Raw genomic sequence first — 17,339 nt, forward strand, 5'->3', positions numbered from 1 at the left:
AGAAATGGTCATTAATTAGATCTTATTTTATATTTTTGTTGAAAGGGTGTTGCTGTGGCTAATTAGCACTTAGGTTAGTGTTGTGAATAAGACTCTCTTGAATTATTCAATAAGGAATGCTTCATGCTGTTAAACTGCAGTATCTCTCTTAGAAATGCCATATTTTAAGTCTCTCTCCTATTCTGGTGTATTTAAACTCTCTCTGACCTTCTTTTTTTTGTCATATCAATCCTTTACTCTGTGGAGGTTTTGCTTTGAAAAGTAACTGGGATCAGCATACGTGCCAAACCAGAATTGACAATAATAATGTTTTTATAGACTAATGCTTTCTGTGTCACTGCAGCTTGACAGGCTGAAGCCACAAAATACACTATCCAGGACCCTTGGAATTTCTTAATGAAAAACTCCAAGTGTTTTAGGAAATGAAGTAGATGTCTGGAAAAAAAGTAGATGGCTATGACTCAAAAAGGCAAAAGTGAAATAGGTAACTCACTTTATTCTAGCCAACAAAAGAAGGACAGGCAGTGAAAGAGTCAACTTGTCAATTTCATCAATATGCATTTTCTAGGTTTGACTAGGGTTTTAGGGCAGACTCCATGCAAAACACTGGCAAATTCTGTTCCAGCATTCTGGTGTGGTTGTCTGCAGATATACAGCCAATGTTCTCAGGAAGCTTTGTGCAACACTGAAGGACAGCTGTGCTTGCACACTGAGTTTCTGTGCTCACTGTTTCCTAACAACCATATCATTACTTAGTATATAGAGTTTAGCATTTGGCATTTACAAATGTAGTATCATTTTGAGAAGCACTCTTAAGTTAGATTTGCATACATAATAGGTATATAATGGTATATATAATTTAAGGATAAGAGTTAATTATTTCTTCCTGTCCATCCAAATTATTGAACTCTTGTGATATTAGAAGAAGTTAAAGAATTGGTGCATCACTATAATGGTTCTACATTGACCACTGTTTACCTTGTACATAAGATTAGTGTAGTATCTGCACTGATATCTAGAGCTGAGCTAGTCAGTTCTATCCGGAGAAGTCTTGGCTTATTGGAATTTTTTGGTCCTATTCTAATTCTGTGATAAATTTTGACAAATAGCATTGCTAAAGACTCTACATGTAGCTGTACTAGTAATGGTATTTCATTCTTTCAAACTTATTTGTCCAAGATTAAAAGTTGCATTTTGTTTCAACATTGTCTTTTTTACAATTTCTGCTCATTTAGCAAGTAGAATGAAGTGCCAGGTATACTGTTGCACTTTTTAAGTTTCCAGCATTAAGCTTTCATGTGGTTAATTTAGGAAAAGTAACTTTTTTTACCATCACATCTGCATTGCTTTACACTTGTCACCTTTCAACTTCATTAAATGTCCTTTTGCTGTCCAGTTAAATCTCATCAGATCCTGTCCTTCAAAGCTACTGAATGTACTAATCATGCCTTCATCTGGATTACTAAAAGGTCTTTTCATGTGCAAGTACACACTCACAACCTTTCTTACTGTTTTCAAAATCCTTTTAAAATAAAACTAGAAACAGAATCTTGTCTTTTTTGTCTCACAAAATGCTATCTTTGTGATAACATTCATTTTCAATTATGTGATTTTTGACTAGAGGCATTCATTCTTTCAAAGCATAGAAAACAATTCTGGATAGAAAAAATGTAAAGAAAGCTGTGGAATATGTAGTCTTCATCATGGTATGTGTCTGTGTCTGCCAGTGAGCTTGGAGTTAGTAAAGAGCTGTTGATTCTAGGAGAGGAAGTCTACGTCTGACACGCTTAAACATTTTTCTCCCTTGAGGAGTGGAGTCAATTTCCTGAATTTCTTTATGCTATATGAAGTACAAGCAGTTTAAATTAAACTTCTGCCACTGGATATATTAGTTACACAAAATATATTTAAGCAATAAATGAGTAAAGACACACCCTGAATTTTGACCTTTCACAAAACTGTAGTACTCTAGGGGGAATATCCTCTGCTTTTAAAATCCTGTTTTAATACTTTTTAAGAACTTTAATCCTTTCTGTTGAAGGAATTAACATTTCTACAAGTCACTGGAGAAAAGAAAGATATGATGTATTTGGTTAGACATGTGCAAGGAACTTGTGTAGTGTTTCCCTTCTCCTTTCCATCTCCTCTGTCTTATTTTTTTGGTTCATTAGAAACTGGAGGAAAAAATATAAGAAAACTATGGAAAGGGGAGACAAACCAGAATTTAACTGTAATTCCCTTGATTTAAAATCTTTGGAAATGTAGAATGGGGTCTTCTGCAGTTTATAGTATTTGAAGAATAAACTGGCTTTCTACTGAGCGCAGAATAAGTAGCAGTGATGCATGGGAAGTGTTTGCAAGGATAGTTACAGCTTGGAAGTTTTTCTTTGATAAACCAGGTAAGGAACACTGGCAAACTAGTAAGTGAATCTGTTAGGTCTGCAAAAACAAACAGTCTTTCAAAATTCTTGGAAATATTTTCTTTGTTTTGAAGCTAGACAAAGTCAACAGGTCAAAGTTTTCTGTTGAAAAGACTTTGTAAGTCTTTTATTCCTCACTTGTTTTACATCTCATTGTAAAAAGGAAGAGAAAAAAGTCACAGAACAATTGGGTATTACATGGTAGATGTACAATCCATTTGAAATCTGAAAGTATTTGTTTGAGAATTCCTTGTGAAGGGCATTTCATTTGCTTAATCAGATGTTTTCTGGTGAGTGTGTCTTAGGACTTGTTGAATGTTTCTGCAGTAAAGCTGAAAATGCAGATAATATTAAATTAAAAACCAAAAGTAAAGTAACTGAGGAAAGTATTAAAAAAATCAGTTTATTCATCTCCGATCTAAATGCCCAAATCTACTTAATCTAATAATAAAAAGGTAGTGGTGTTATCAAAATGGCCAATGCTCCCAAAATCCTAACATATGCAGAGTTGTTTTAATTAAGTTTCCCATATATAAACAAGAAAATCAGTCATAATACATAAACTAGCTGCTAGTATATAAATAGTAGAAATTGCCTTCAGTTTTTCTGTCCATGTCCTGTAATATACTTAAATACAGACACACGACCTGCCCCAAATAATTTTTTGTCAAGTATCACCCAGAAGATCCCAGTCTCAGAGTTTTTCTTTGTATTGTATCTATTTAAGCACCAAGTAAAACGTCTTCTCATTCTTGAGTCATGTGTGTATATTACTCATAAATACGGTGAATATGTGCCAGCTTTGCTTGGTTGTTCTTTGCCTCAGTAATGGAGAAGTGTGCTCTGTGGGGAGAAAGCACTGAACAGACTGCTGACTGGTGGTTGTCACAGTCTTTAAAACTCAAACATGTTCACTGGCAGCTTCAAGCATGTCAATGAGATTTGCCCCCCTTTTTAAAAGTGCTGAATATATTCCCTGATAAGCAGCCAGTCAGTCTTTCAGTATCTTCTAAAATGCAAAACAAAAAGGAAATTGTTTCAGTAATGGGATTTCATTTCCAACAGTGATGAAATTCTTTGTGAAATGCAACATGCCTGACTGTCTTCCTGAGCTGATGTCCTTAAGAATGCCCGTCTCTCAGATAACATCCTTCTGAATTAGAATTTTCACAAATGATCCTAGGTTGCTTAACTTGATTTTCTAAAATTAATTTTTAAATTAAATGTGTAAGAAATCAGGAAGGAAGAACAGAGTAGTTGAATGAAGACATGCTGGTCAAACTAAAGGACAACGGGGAAGTGCAGAAGCAGTGAAAGGAAGAGCAGGTATCCTGAGAAGAATACTGGGATACTGCCCAGTTGTGTAGTGATGGGGTCAGGATGGCCAAGGCAAAGTTGGAGCTGAAATCAGTAAGGAAAATAAGATCTTCTGTAAGTATTTCAGCCAGAAAAGAACAGCATACTCCTTGTGATGAACATGACTGGTAAACTGATCTCAACAGATGAGAAGAAAAGGCTGAGATGCTCAACAATATTTTTGCCTGTTTTCACTGTAAGTCTCTCTTCTTAGCCTCTCAAACTGGTGGACCTCAAGGCAGGGACTAAAGGTAGCAATTCAGGAAAACAATAACCACCTGAGGAATCTAAACATACTTAAGTCTGTGACCTGACAAGATGCATCCCAGGGTCCTGAGTGAATTGGCTGATGGAGTTGCCAAGGCACTTCATGACATTTGGAAAGTCATGGCAGTCACATGGAATACTCAATGACTGTAAAAAAGGAAACATTGCACCAATTTTTTTAGAAAGGGTAGGAACACCAATACAGGTTTCCCAGAGAGAGTGTAGATGTCCCATCCCTGGCAACATTTAAGGGCAGATTGGACAGGGCTCTGAGCAATCTACTCTAGTTGAAGATGTCCCAGCTCATTGCATGGAAGTTGGACTGTGAAATCATCGAAGTTCAACTGCCAGAAAGGGATTAGCAAGTGGGAAAGCTTTACTAAACTTCCTTAGCCCTCTCCTCAAATTAAAAGTTAAAATCACCATCTGGTTTTTTTGGGTTTTTTTATGATCCTTCCACTGGCAGTTGCTACACACCTCTTTTCTCATTCTACAAAGTATTCTATGGATCTTTTCTCTAAAATGTTTTTCATCTGCAAGATTTAATACTATGTTAATACTATGTTGTCTGTGCCACACCCAGAGATTTGCAGTGCCTACTACTGAAATTTTTATAAGAGCTGTTCAAGATATGTTTAGAGTATAAAACATCTCATTAGCTTGTATTTTTCATAGATGTAAATGAACAGAAACTTCCTCTAAACTAAATGATGTTTTTTTTTCTCTTTTGCAATTCATGGTTCTAAAGCACGTACAGATCTGAGCAAAGCTTTCAAAAAAGCAGTTCCAAACAAAAGCTCCTAGTGAGTTCTGTACACTTAATTTTAAATTAGTGGCTGTTGTCAGGACAGCAGTAACTATCAGAGCTGCTTGTTCAAATACAATCATGCTGTGTTTTGTTACCCTACTAAACAAGCAAATTGAAAGTTATTTTACTAGAAAGCTTTTTGATGATAACTGGCAAAGTAAAGTCTTGTTTCTAACAAAGACGCTACCTTTGATCTGCGGCAGCTATCTTTTGCTTGAAACCCTTGTTTCATATTAATATGCTACAAGAGATTCTGCAGCTCTAAATATGTTTGAAATATGAGAAAAGTCTTTTTATATGTGTTGTAGTTGCAACTCACAGCTTTGTCAGTGTAAGTTTAAAAACAATTTTGTGATGGAAGATCATTGCTTTGATGGTTAGGTGCAAATGTTTCTATAAAAATAGTAGTACAAACGATACATTCATACAAAGCTTCTCCTGACACTTTTACTGATCTGACTTTCTCTTTACCAGTGATTACCTGTGTTGTTCTTGTCACCTGAGGTTCAGTGGGAGCAGCTAAGCTTCTCTGACCTGGGGGCAGTTTACACATGGGTCCACCTTGGGAGCAGCAGGGGACCACTGCTTGTATGCAGGTCCTTAATAGTGATGATGGAGCCTCCAGCCTATGAAGGAAAGAGAGCCTGCAGAGCCATCCCATAATAAAAGTGTGCAGTGGACATAATAGGACCCCGAGCACACATCGTTGTTTCTGGCCTGCAAATTAACTCCTGGCTCTTTTCTCTTTACTGCTTATTTAATATTTGTAGTTTATAGTTGACAGGTTGAAGAAGGCTGACCCCCATTAACTGTGTCCTCCAGCAGTCTTCTTGTGGGTGTTTTTGTCTTTAATTGGCCTTTCCCTCCTGTTCCTAATATTAGACTTTTGCATGTAATTGATACTGATCAGGTTTCTGTCCCTCACTCCCATTCTGCCCTTGTACCATTCATTGCTAGTTGGATTGGAGTCATGAAGCATTTGCTTCTTCATAGGTCAGAATTCTTGAGCTATAATGTACCTGGTAAGAACCTATAGCTGAGGCAAGAAGGGCTTGGAGTTTTTTCTTCTCCTAGCCCATGGAGAGTGCTTTCCAGATATTTTTGCCAGATCAAAGCTGCAGTGTATTGGCAGGACCACATGAAGAGGCAGGTACTGCCAGTGCTGTGCTGTACACATTTCTATTTAGCAACCCAGACATTTCAATTCAGCACCTTTCACTTACAATTCACATACTAGAGTCGCTGTCCATGCAAGATGTACACTGAAAGCTTGTGCTGCATCAAAAAGTTATGTCTGTATACACATCACTGCAGCTTGACTTTTGTTGTTGTTTAAATCTGTGGAATTTCAGTTTCCATATGGCTTTAATTTTCACTTAATATTAGAAGCTCTTGTAGGAATTTGTCAGCCTACTTTTGGTAAAAAAGTGAAATCATAGGGTGCTGACTAAGAAGTCCCAAAGCGTTGAGTTTATTGGGTCACTTCTGTAATTAGGATAGAATATATCCCTTTTTAACACATTCAATTGCATGATTGTCACAAGAACAAACAGCTTCCCTAGATACACTCTTTGATCCTCACAGTTCTGTTTTTTCCAAGAAGCAGCTTATTACTTCCTACCCTCATAGGGACCAACACCAACTTTATTTCTTCTGTGTTGTTTACCATCTCACACCCAATGTGCAACAGTTCTCTGTCTTACCTATGCTGTATTCTGTAGGTATGTTTCCAACCAGTAACTAAAATCTGATGTGCTGTGCTATTTGAAATGTGCCCTTCCTATTTCTGTGTTGATTCCTCACATTTGGTGAAGTGTAACACTGTAAAAAGTCTCAGTATGCATACACCTATAAGATTTATTTGAGTCATGCAGATAGTTTAGCTGAAGATGCCATTTGTACTCACCAAAGCCTACTTCAGAACTCTGATATTCAGCAGGACTTGGCCTTTCAGTGCTACTTATGATAATTTACCACATTAGAGAAAAGTTGATTTAAGCTGCCTGGTGTACTGGTGAAGACAAAGATCCCACAGAAAAATGGTGCATATTCTTATAATCAAACATATAATTATAGTTGTCATAAATAAAAAGGATCAGTTAAAGGAATATAGATAGATTCAGCAATTTGCTGGTGTTTGAATGCTTTGTGGAGGGTTTGGAATTATTTTATAGGAAGTGGGACCACAAAAGAATGCCCTAACTTAGTATAAGCAGTCAATCTCAATTTTTGGAGTGAGAATTTCTGTTAAGGAATATTAAAAAATAGCATTTTTATGATGAGAAAGTAAAAGCGATTAGGATGTCTCTAGGCCATTATATCAATAGTGAAATAATTTTAAATTTTGTATCCAAATATAATTTTCTAGGTTTTTATTCTAATTTTTTTCCAGAGTGACATTTACTTGTCAAGTCCTTTTTATTTTTTTTACCAGCAGCTGTTTTCTGATTAGAATTTGTGCTTGATATTTCTAAACCTGTTGATTTTTTTGGTTTTATGTACTTATACTCGTGATATGTTTATTCAAATACTGTGCTAAAGATTTGTCAGGAACATGGTGTAAAGTTCTTAACATCTCAGGACTCAGCTGAACGGTGCAAGTTCAATATAGTTGGTTTTCTTATACTTTGGTTGCCAGTAATGATTGTGTTTTAAATCAATAGTGGAATATCTGTGTGCCTCCAGATAGGAACCCTACATTTCTGTAGAGATTATAAAATGCCAGATATGTAACATACTTTGAGGAAAGAAGGCTGATGTTGTATCCACCTGGTACGGACTGTATACTTGATACATAGTCCATAGTTTACTTGTTTTTTAATTAATTTTCCGGTGTATTTCAGTCTTTCTATTCTTTACCCTTCTCCTTTTCTATTCATTTCCTTATCAAACATTTAAAAGGTTATCAAACATAAAAAGGTTATTCCTTCTATAGCATAAGAGGCTTAGTCTCCTTCTAGATTTAATTTGCCATGCATGATAATGGAAAAAAAATGTCATTTTCTTTCACTAACATGACCAACATGTCTTGGGCTTCTTCAAGACATTGAAAACAAAGCAGTGTTTCCTGAATAGAGGGAGATCAGGGCAAGATTCACCTGAACTAACTTTTCATGACATTGATTATAAACTTTGCCAAAGCTCTCTTAGGACAATAGCAGGTAAATATTTGAGAAAGTACATCCTACACCTCTGTCTTTTTCACCGTGATTTGATTTCTTATGAAAATTAAAAAGGTAGAACACAAGTTGGGATTTTTTTTTAAAAAAGTCCGTGGAGCCCAAATTACTACTTCTAAAAATGGTCTCCTATTTTTTTGCAAGTAGAATAGGCTGGTGTGAGTTGGAAGGGATGTTTAAAGATTATTATTTCTGCCCACCCACATGGGCAGGAATGTCTTTCACTAGGTTAGGTTGCTTAAAACCACTTCCAACCTTGAACACTTCTGGTAATAGGGCCTCCCAGTCCACTGTCATTTTCATTTGCATTTAAATCCCATACAGTTTACTCTATTTAAAAAGGAAAACTTACAGTTTTCACTGACTTATACCTGGGGTAAGTGATTAAATTTGTGGTGGTTATGGTTATAACCACCATTATTCGGTTATGGTTATATTTCTATGAAGATCCCATGGAAAATTGAAATAAATCTGTGCAGATAAATAAAAATAATGTAGCACAAATGCCTGTATGATTCAAGTTAATTTTTAAAGACATATTGCTGCACCTACAAGTTGTTTGCTCAAATCAACTCTATAAAAAAACTGGTTTTTCTGAATTCTGTGTGTTGTCATTTTTTCTCCATGTGAAATACTTGAAAGGGACCAACAGGCAGCACTAACTAGAACCAAGCCCAGTATATGCATACACTAAGCAAGGACCCAACATGCTGCAAGCTCCTTTGGTAACCATACTATTCTAACTTATAAAATTTTTATAATGAAATAGTACTGCAGTGTAGAAATAATTATAATCTAGTAGTTTTAATGGTAGTCTTAATGAGTTTTTAAGTTTTAATTTTGTTACTTGAATAAACCATAAGAGCAGCTTTACAGATTCAGATCAAGAGTCTGTCTAGCTGAGGACCCTTGTTGTAAAGAGACCCTAAGGAAAAGTAAAAGCTGAGTATGCACATATGCATGTATGGTAATTATCCCCTGATGCTCTCCCAGCCTCTGAGCTATTTTCAGCTCAGGGGATTTCCTGAGTCTTTATGACTGCCTGTTTCATATCCTGTAGCCGATCTTTTTTCCACAATTTCTCCATCCTTTCCTTTCATCTTGTTACGTTACTTACATTCATAACATCCTTTGGAAGGCTTTAGGTTTGTATTTGGGTTTTGTTTTGAGATTCCTTTTGTGTTTGTGGTTTTTTGGGGTTTTTTTTCAAGTCTTGCTGTCCATCACCTGAATAACCTTTTGCTTATTTTAAACCTTTTTCTCACCAAGAACCAGAGACTGATCTGGTGGTTGCACACACTTACTAGCAATTCAGCTCTTTCATCCTTGGCTTCAGGAACTCTTAAAAGAATACAATCTAGTGTTTGTTCTGTTGATTTTGTCTAGCTGTATTCTAGCCTCTGCCCATGATTGTTTCAGCAGGTAACTGATAATAAAGTAATACAATAGCAGATTTTACCCCCTTGTTTATGGGAATGGATCTTGCGGGATTTGTGATATGGCAGCTTTTTCTTTAACTTTTTTTATAATTTAGACTGTGCTTTGGAGGAATCATTAAATTGTTTTGCATCCAGTGATGTAATAATATTATAAAAATATTAGATGACTATAGCAAGATCATTGTTTTTGTTACTTAAAAATCACTGAGAAGTCACATGCAGTAAAATGCAAGGAATGTGAAACATGAGAGTATTGTGGAAAGTTCAAGCAAATAAAATTCTAGTTGTAAATCAAAATGAAGCTAGAAATTGAAGTTATGTTTATTATTTATGTTACATATAGTAGAATTAATTTTACCCACAATACAAGTACACAACCCACAGTTGCCTTCTACATGGCACACCTGTAAATATACTAAACTGTCACACTTTGTCAGCAGTTCTGGGAGGAAATCTGCTGTGTTAAAAGATGATACTACCTTTTCACTAAACTTGCATTTCTCTAGATGAGAACATATATTCTCAATTTCAGTTTATACAAAATCCAGAAATAAGAGTTTTAGAGAATTCTCCTAATTATGATGCTATTCATCCTTCACTGTTCTGCCTTTCACAAGGACAGTCCAGTTGCTACAAAGTAGTTCTGGTAATGTTTGTCAAGAGCTGGATCCATTTAAACTCTTCAGAAATAGATTCAGCATCTTTAAACAGGACAGGGCTTCCCTACTATGTCACTTCAGTCACCCTCTTCTTCTATGTCTCATTTCCCCTCTTCTGTCCCCACTGCAACCACTCTTTCCTCTTTCCTCTTTTCATGAAACTTTGTGTCAGCTGAAACTAAAATAAAATTACTATTGATCTTGTCCCTGTGATCTGTTTATATTCTGACAGACTACTTAGTGTGACACTGCATGAACATGCAAAGAACTTCAGTTTAAATATGCTAGCAGTGCTTGTACATACCATACCATGTGGTACCAAGGTAGTGTCTGTATTGGATTTGTAGCTTAAATGTCCTGATAGAGAGTCTGATTTCTCAGAAGCATTTCCAACAAGTGAAAAATAAGCTAACTTAGCAAACTTTTTCCTCATAAGCTTTGGAACACCCTATTAATGTAAAATATATCGAGATTTTTCAGATTACAAATTTCTATACCATCTGGGAAAACTGCCCTTCTAATGGAAACAAAGCCTCTTGGTTTTTCCTTTTGTAAAACAATACACTTCCTTTTGAGATTAAGTAAAGAAAAGTTGCAATCAGGTAAACAGAGAACTGTAATGATTATAGATGAAAGAAAGTACATTATATTGTCTTAGATAAGAAGAAAAATGGAATTATGTGGAGCTACACACTAGCTTCAATATATCTAGAGGGGGGAATGTAAAGACCAAACAGATCTAACAGATGAGTAGAAGCCTCTGGAATTGGTTTAGTATGGCAGTTAATCTTTGGGTTTTGAAGGGATGAAGACCTTTTGCTTTTTTTGGTTTATGAAAACAATTATTGTTCAAAATCCAAAAATACTGATTAATTTTGGGTGTAGCACTATCCTTTGTAAGATAAAATGCAAATCTACTGAAGTACTAGAAGCAAAAAGTAGGCAAGTTGGACTGACTTTTGGACACATTATTTTGTTTGGTTTTTTTGATAGGTGAAATGAGGAATGATTTATATATCACTGTAGAAAGAGGAGAATTTGAAAAAGGAGGGAAAAGTGTGGCCAGAAATGTGGAAGTGACAATGCATGTGGTGGACAGCAGTGGTCAAATCTTAAAGGTATCTTTGTTTTGTGCTTTTCCTTGCTGTAGTTAATTTTGTAGTTAATAAAGTTAATAATTGTAGTTAATAAAGACACACTTTCCCAGATGTAAGTCTTCTTTTGTGTCATTGGTTTAAGACTAGAAAAATACTTTGGAAAGGACATGTTTATATTTTTCTGTCTTTAGGTATTCAAAGTGTTTCCACTTCGCTTAAAACATTTTAAAATGTCTGTATAAGACCTTAATATATGTTTGTTTTATTTCTATGATAAATTACATGATTGGGATAAACATGTAAAATTGCCAACCAATTACCTAAGGATTCCATTAAGATGCTGGAAAATGTTGAAGCAAGATTAAGCTTGGGAGAATTTTGTATTTCCTAAAAACTCTTTTTAGAAATATGCAATTTTTATGTTACACAGAACAACTTGTCTTGATAATTTTGAATTTTGTGTCTGATTTTAATAAATCCTCCCTGCAAAAGTCAGCACCATGTATCAGTAAAAAAAGTAAATTAATGTTCCTTCTCATCTTCAAATTTTATTATGTGCTGCTGGTAACAGCTTGCAAACTGACAATGGTTTAAATTTTAATTATTAATAGATGACCATTTCTCAAAATTCTTCTGTACCAAAACGATTTCTATTCACATTCAAACTTTTCCTCACATATTTTTATATGGTTTTTGCTTTGTTTTGTTTTAAATTTGAAAGTAGTGTTTTCATATGTTCTGCATTATTTCATGGGCTGTGGGGTAACACAATGGAGAAAGTCTACACAAATAACCTGGTACAAATTGCATGTTTGTGTATCTGGAGTGAAATTGTGCATATAGATCCATAGCATGTGATATAGATGCATTTTTGTATATATGCACACATAAGTGTGTGTGTGTTTATTAAACAAAAAAAAATATTGAAATTATAAGTGCAAAACTACACCTTACCTTTCTCACAGAGAATTAATACATATTCCCAAGTTGGGACTTTGGATAAATGCATTTGCCTGCCTTGGTATGGAGAGTACCTCATGGGTGTTGTAAAGGCAGCCAACACTTTGCTTCTTCCTGATCACAGAATCCACATTCATTTTCTAATGCTGGGACATATCACTCTTTGTGCCAGGGTTACAGGCTTATTTCAGATGACTGAAATCATCAGCCTGGGCTGCTCTCAGTTCCATTCTTTGATTCTGGGTTATAACATTGGCAGGACTATGTTGTGTCATGGGAATCCACAACACATGTGTTGCTCAAGCCTCCCTGATCACCCAGTTAAATACTTCTACGTTATGTAAATGACACTTGCCATTTCAAATTTCAAGTATATATAAAAAAAAAAAAAGTGCTACTTTTTTTGAGGGTTATAACATACTGAACATTGTACCACATCTGGCATTCATGATATGAATGTAAACATTAAATAGTCTTCCTTGGAAGAGCAGTCCTTGATGACATTTTACCAGTGAGCTAATCTATCTTTAATCATATTTTTACTTCATTAGGATTTTATCTCATTTGGCTCTGGAGAGCCACCAGCCAGCGAGTACCATTCTTTTGTGCTTTATCATAACAATTGCCCCAGGTGGGCTGAGCTGCTGAAACTTCCTATTCCTGTGGATAAGTTCAGAGGAGCTCACATCCGCTGTGAATTCCGGCACTGTTCCAGTAAGTGGTGCTCATGACTTCTGCTAGTCCTCCCCGTTACGGCTGTAGTCAGTTTCCATAGCACCTCAGGGAAATGACAGCTGCATGGACTTTCTCTGTAATGTTTCTTCGTACTTAAAAAATTCTAAAATTTTTAAAACATTATTAAACATTTTAGAGATGATTTTGAGGTAAAAATTGCTGACTGGTTCTACATTCTGCATTCTTAGGTATGAGAGGTTTCACAGAGGATAAACTTCTATATGTTGCTAAGATTGCATAATTAGTGGCTTACATTATTTGTTGTTAATATATACTAACTTATTTCAGAATACTCCCTTCTGGTTTAAAGTGAGATAAAAAGGAACATTACAGAAGACAGTGTACAAATTAGAGCAGCAATTCAACATAATCTTTGTCTGACTAGCTGCAACTACAGTATACTTTCCTATGTTGCATTTTATAGTCTTGTATTGTATAAGCTTATTTTGTCTAAAAAGGTATACTATTATCTTTAAGTGCTGCTATTTATATATGCATTTCAGCAAAAGAAAAGGGCGAGAAGAAGTTGTTTGGCTTTTCTTTCATGCCCCTGATGCAGGAAAATGGGAGGACTCTGCCAGATGGCACCCATGAACTAATTGTACACAAGGTAATTTGAATTAACAGTCATTAGCTGTAATGATTCCACTGGAACCTACTTTGAATGCCCAGAGACACTGAGAAAGTCTGTATTGACTATCAAATGAGTGATACTCTTGTCACCATTAAAAAAATCCATTGCTGATTGTTTAATATTCACCTTCCTGATATGAACTGCAATTGAATCTAGGTATGTATTTCAGTGCACTGGTTTTCCTAACTCTTCTGTTATATCACATTGTGTTAAAATGAATTTCACAAAGGTAAGTTATTTTAACTTTGTGGAATTCTCTTTCCACATATAAGAGTTGTCACTTTGTTCTGAGTATTTTATATGCTTCCAGATAAAGTTTAGATCTTAACATGAAAATTTGTAGCTATTCATTTAGTGTAAACTGTGCAAATGTGTTAAATTTCAATGTCAATATATGATGCTAAGCTCTAAAACCAAAATTGCAATAGGCATAGTGGAAAGTCTTCTGTTTCTGACAGGGAAACAATGTTTTGTATAGTTTGGAGATCTGGTCAATTGTTTTGTGCGGTACTGTTATTTTTACTGGTCTGTTTTCACAGTGTGAAGAAAATGCAAACCTTCAGGATTCTGGTCGCTACCTCAAACTCCCCTTTTCAAAGGGAATATCCCTAGGAAACAACAGCCAAGCAGTAAAAACCACTAAAGAGTCCTTCTGGATTACATCTTTTCTCTGCTCCACTAAACTCACACAAAATGGTAGGAAATGTTGATTATTTTAAACATGATGAGTTTAAATGAGTGTGATATCTAGTCTTTTCCATGCCAAGCAAGTATGGAAGTACTCAAAAATAGCTTATGTTCTATCTATTTTATGAACTGGTTTTCTTCATAATGTTTTTCTATTCAGATGGAAACAAATGGATCATGATAAAACACTGTTTTTAAGTAGTGCAAGAATGCTTTTTAGATGACCGTGATATTGGAATCAAATGCAGCACTTCTGGAATCAACTATCAAAACCCAGCTGCTTTATAAAACCTCTTGATCTGTTTGTTGTAGAGTTTTTATGAAATACTTATTGTCAGCTTTAGGCTGTAGCAGTTTGTTCCTAATTAGGCAAATACTGCTTTTTTGTGTTTCTTCAATCTCACAAACATTTACTTAAAACAGTCTTGTACACTGACTATAAGGAGCAGCAGATTTAAATACATGTGTTTACACTCTACCAGTGCTTTGTGTAAAGTTCTTAACCAGTGTTATGTATAAAATTCTTGAGGTTCTTGTTTACCTGCCATAACTGAACTAAACTGTAACTAAAAACTGTGTAACAGTTTTCCAAAAATTTCTAAATATTGTGTATTTGCTTGGTAATGTGTTTCGGACCATTCTTTGATATAACCACAATTTTATATTATTACTTTGACCTCTCTTGTGTGTGAATATCTGTGACTTTACCCATCCTCTGTGTATGATGATAAAATTGCTAACTATTTACAAATTGATTATAGATGTTCACCAAAAACTAGAGCAGCTTTTTAAATTGAAATAGTGCTCTTAATTTTCACCCATTAATAGCAAGTGTGCAAAATAGAACTGTGTGCAAACAGTAAGTGGATTGTTTCCTTGTGCACACCCATTTTGTATTGTCATAGTAATTACCTTAGCAATGTAAGTTACTCAATGAAAGTTTTTCCCAAAGGTAGCTAATAGGAAATCAGAGACTAAGTTTGCTTCAGTTAAAGGCCTTGATTTAGGAAATTACATTAATCTACTGGTACTTACACCTGCATAAAAGTGCTGCCTGGAATTTAAGTGTCTCACTGATAAACAGTTGCCCTATTGTCTGGGGTTCTAATACTAATTTTTGTTTACGCTGCAGGAGTTATTTTGTACTTAATGTGAATAGATGTGTGACATAGGGCATAAAATTTCCTCCTTCTCTTTTTAACCATATTCTGAGTAAAAGGGTGTAGAATATCTGAATAATATTGATCCCCTTTTCAGCTCTGAAAGAGTTAACAATTATTTCAGCAGTACTTCAGAGGGTGGAAATATTTTCAATAGACAGGCTCATATTTTCTCCAAGGATCTTCTTTGGGAAGTTCATCTTGGTGAGTTTCCAAATCCCCATTCTTTTGAACAAAAATTTGCCAAAATCTATTGCATGCTCAGAAAATGAACATAGAGCAAAGCATGTGGATATTTGGTCATGTGAGCATTACTTCAGTTATCCCTGAGAGAATGTAGCTTATGTATTAAAAAATACAGGATTAAAAAGATCTGTGTATTTAATTTTTTTAGTAAACATTTGTATTGGTATTTTTGTAAATTGCTGGTTATTTTTTAATTTGTTTTTAAGTTTGGAGATTTTTTTCTGAATGTCTCAGAGATTCACCTGTTGTTTACAAACAACAATGTCCAGTTTGAAAATGAATTAAAAATTACTGTGTTGTCTGGCTATGGGGTGGGGAAGGACCCCAAACCCAGACTTGTAAAGGGTGTGACTGAATTAGGCTGCAGCTTTACTTGCTTGCTGGGAAATTTTACTCAGCTGTCATTCTCTCATTGATTGTTCCCACATGCCATCAGCTCTCATGCATATTAAAATTATGGGGACTGGGGGACGGAGGCTGACTCCTAGTTGTTGGGATCCATAATTTCCTTACCCTGGCTACTTTGAAGGGGTTATTAGGATTATTTCCAAACAATTTTTTGGAGACCTTCTAAGCAGTGGAGTCTCTTCCTTCATCATGGCTAAGAACACTTCCTTATCTAATCTTTCTACTTCACTTTTGGTCCTGGATAGTTAATCAGTTAATATTAGCAAAAACTATACTAGCTTTTATCTATATTATATTCTTAGATGGGTAGTTATCTTTCATTACTCTATAAAACCCCGAAAGAGTGAGAGACTACTCACTCTTTCACTCAGTTTTTTCTACTGAGTAGTTACCAAAACAATCTTAGTTTTTGACATATAGTAGAGATACAAGAAAGCCAGGATCTTTCCAGGAAATCTGAATATTTTAGCTGTTGGCATCCACTTGTTTCTCAGCACTGATCAGCACATCCCTGGTCAGCAGCTGTTCAGCAGCAGAGCAACATGCCATACAGCATGGCTGAGGTGTAATCCTTCTAGCTGCGTTTAAAAAAACACCCAAACCAGTGAATTGATAAAACAAAAGCAGAATTGGGCAGCTTTCCGAGTAACCATGGTTTGGAGGAAGTGCTGGTGACCACAGAAGCAGCCTGTTGGAAGAGACCTGCTGACTGCCAGTTCTGAAATTCAGTCTCTTCCTCCTGAAATCATAACAAGTCAATTTCTGATGTCTCAGGACTTACGTGAGAGAGAGATGGAAAATCATCCCAAACCACTTCCTTAAACTCATGATTCTAAACTTTCTATTAAACTGAGCTCTTTTTATTTAAATTACATGCTTCAAGAAGGGATGTGTTTTATTTGGTAGGGACAATAGGTCAGGTGTAGTCTATTTTAAATATACAGGCCTTTATTTTGAAGATAATGCATTGGAAATATTTTTATTCTTCAGCAAAATTAATCATCACCAGTAACTTTTTCCCTTTTCCAAAACTATGATTTCCTAGTAGGCCTATTTTGGGGGACAATTTTATTTTTTCCTGTCTCTTACTATATGACACACTGCTGTCTGTTCCCCTTGTGGGTCACATGTCAGATTTCCCATTTGTATCACTTATGCTTGGGCCATTCTCTAATGTTATCTTAGAATGTCTTTCCTCCTTAGCGCTTCCCTTGAAATAAGTCCTTTGAAGTGAGTGTCTTACATTTGCTTTCTTTTTCTTTTTAAATCCCCAACAAATCCCTA

General features: G+C 35.4%; 1 protein-coding gene across 4 annotated transcripts in view; it reads left to right on the forward strand.

Moving 5' to 3' along the window:
• The window catches only part of DOCK4 (dedicator of cytokinesis 4), a 224,333-nt gene that overhangs the window by 126,786 nt on the left and 80,208 nt on the right, over positions 1-17,339 (forward strand). For all 4 annotated transcript variants that reach the window (XM_015628388.3, XM_015628389.3, XM_015628386.3 and 1 more), the window contains exons 14-17: positions 11,122-11,246; positions 12,737-12,899; positions 13,424-13,530; positions 14,094-14,250. In XM_015628388.3, coding sequence (XP_015483874.1) covers positions 11,122-11,246; positions 12,737-12,899; positions 13,424-13,530; positions 14,094-14,250 — 552 coding nt within the window. The remainder of the gene's footprint in view (positions 1-11,121; positions 11,247-12,736; positions 12,900-13,423; positions 13,531-14,093; positions 14,251-17,339) is intronic.

Source organism: Parus major, chromosome 1A (genome assembly GCF_001522545.3).
Source record: "Parus major isolate Abel chromosome 1A, Parus_major1.1, whole genome shotgun sequence".
NCBI classification, from domain to species: Eukaryota; Metazoa; Chordata; class Aves; order Passeriformes; family Paridae; genus Parus; species Parus major.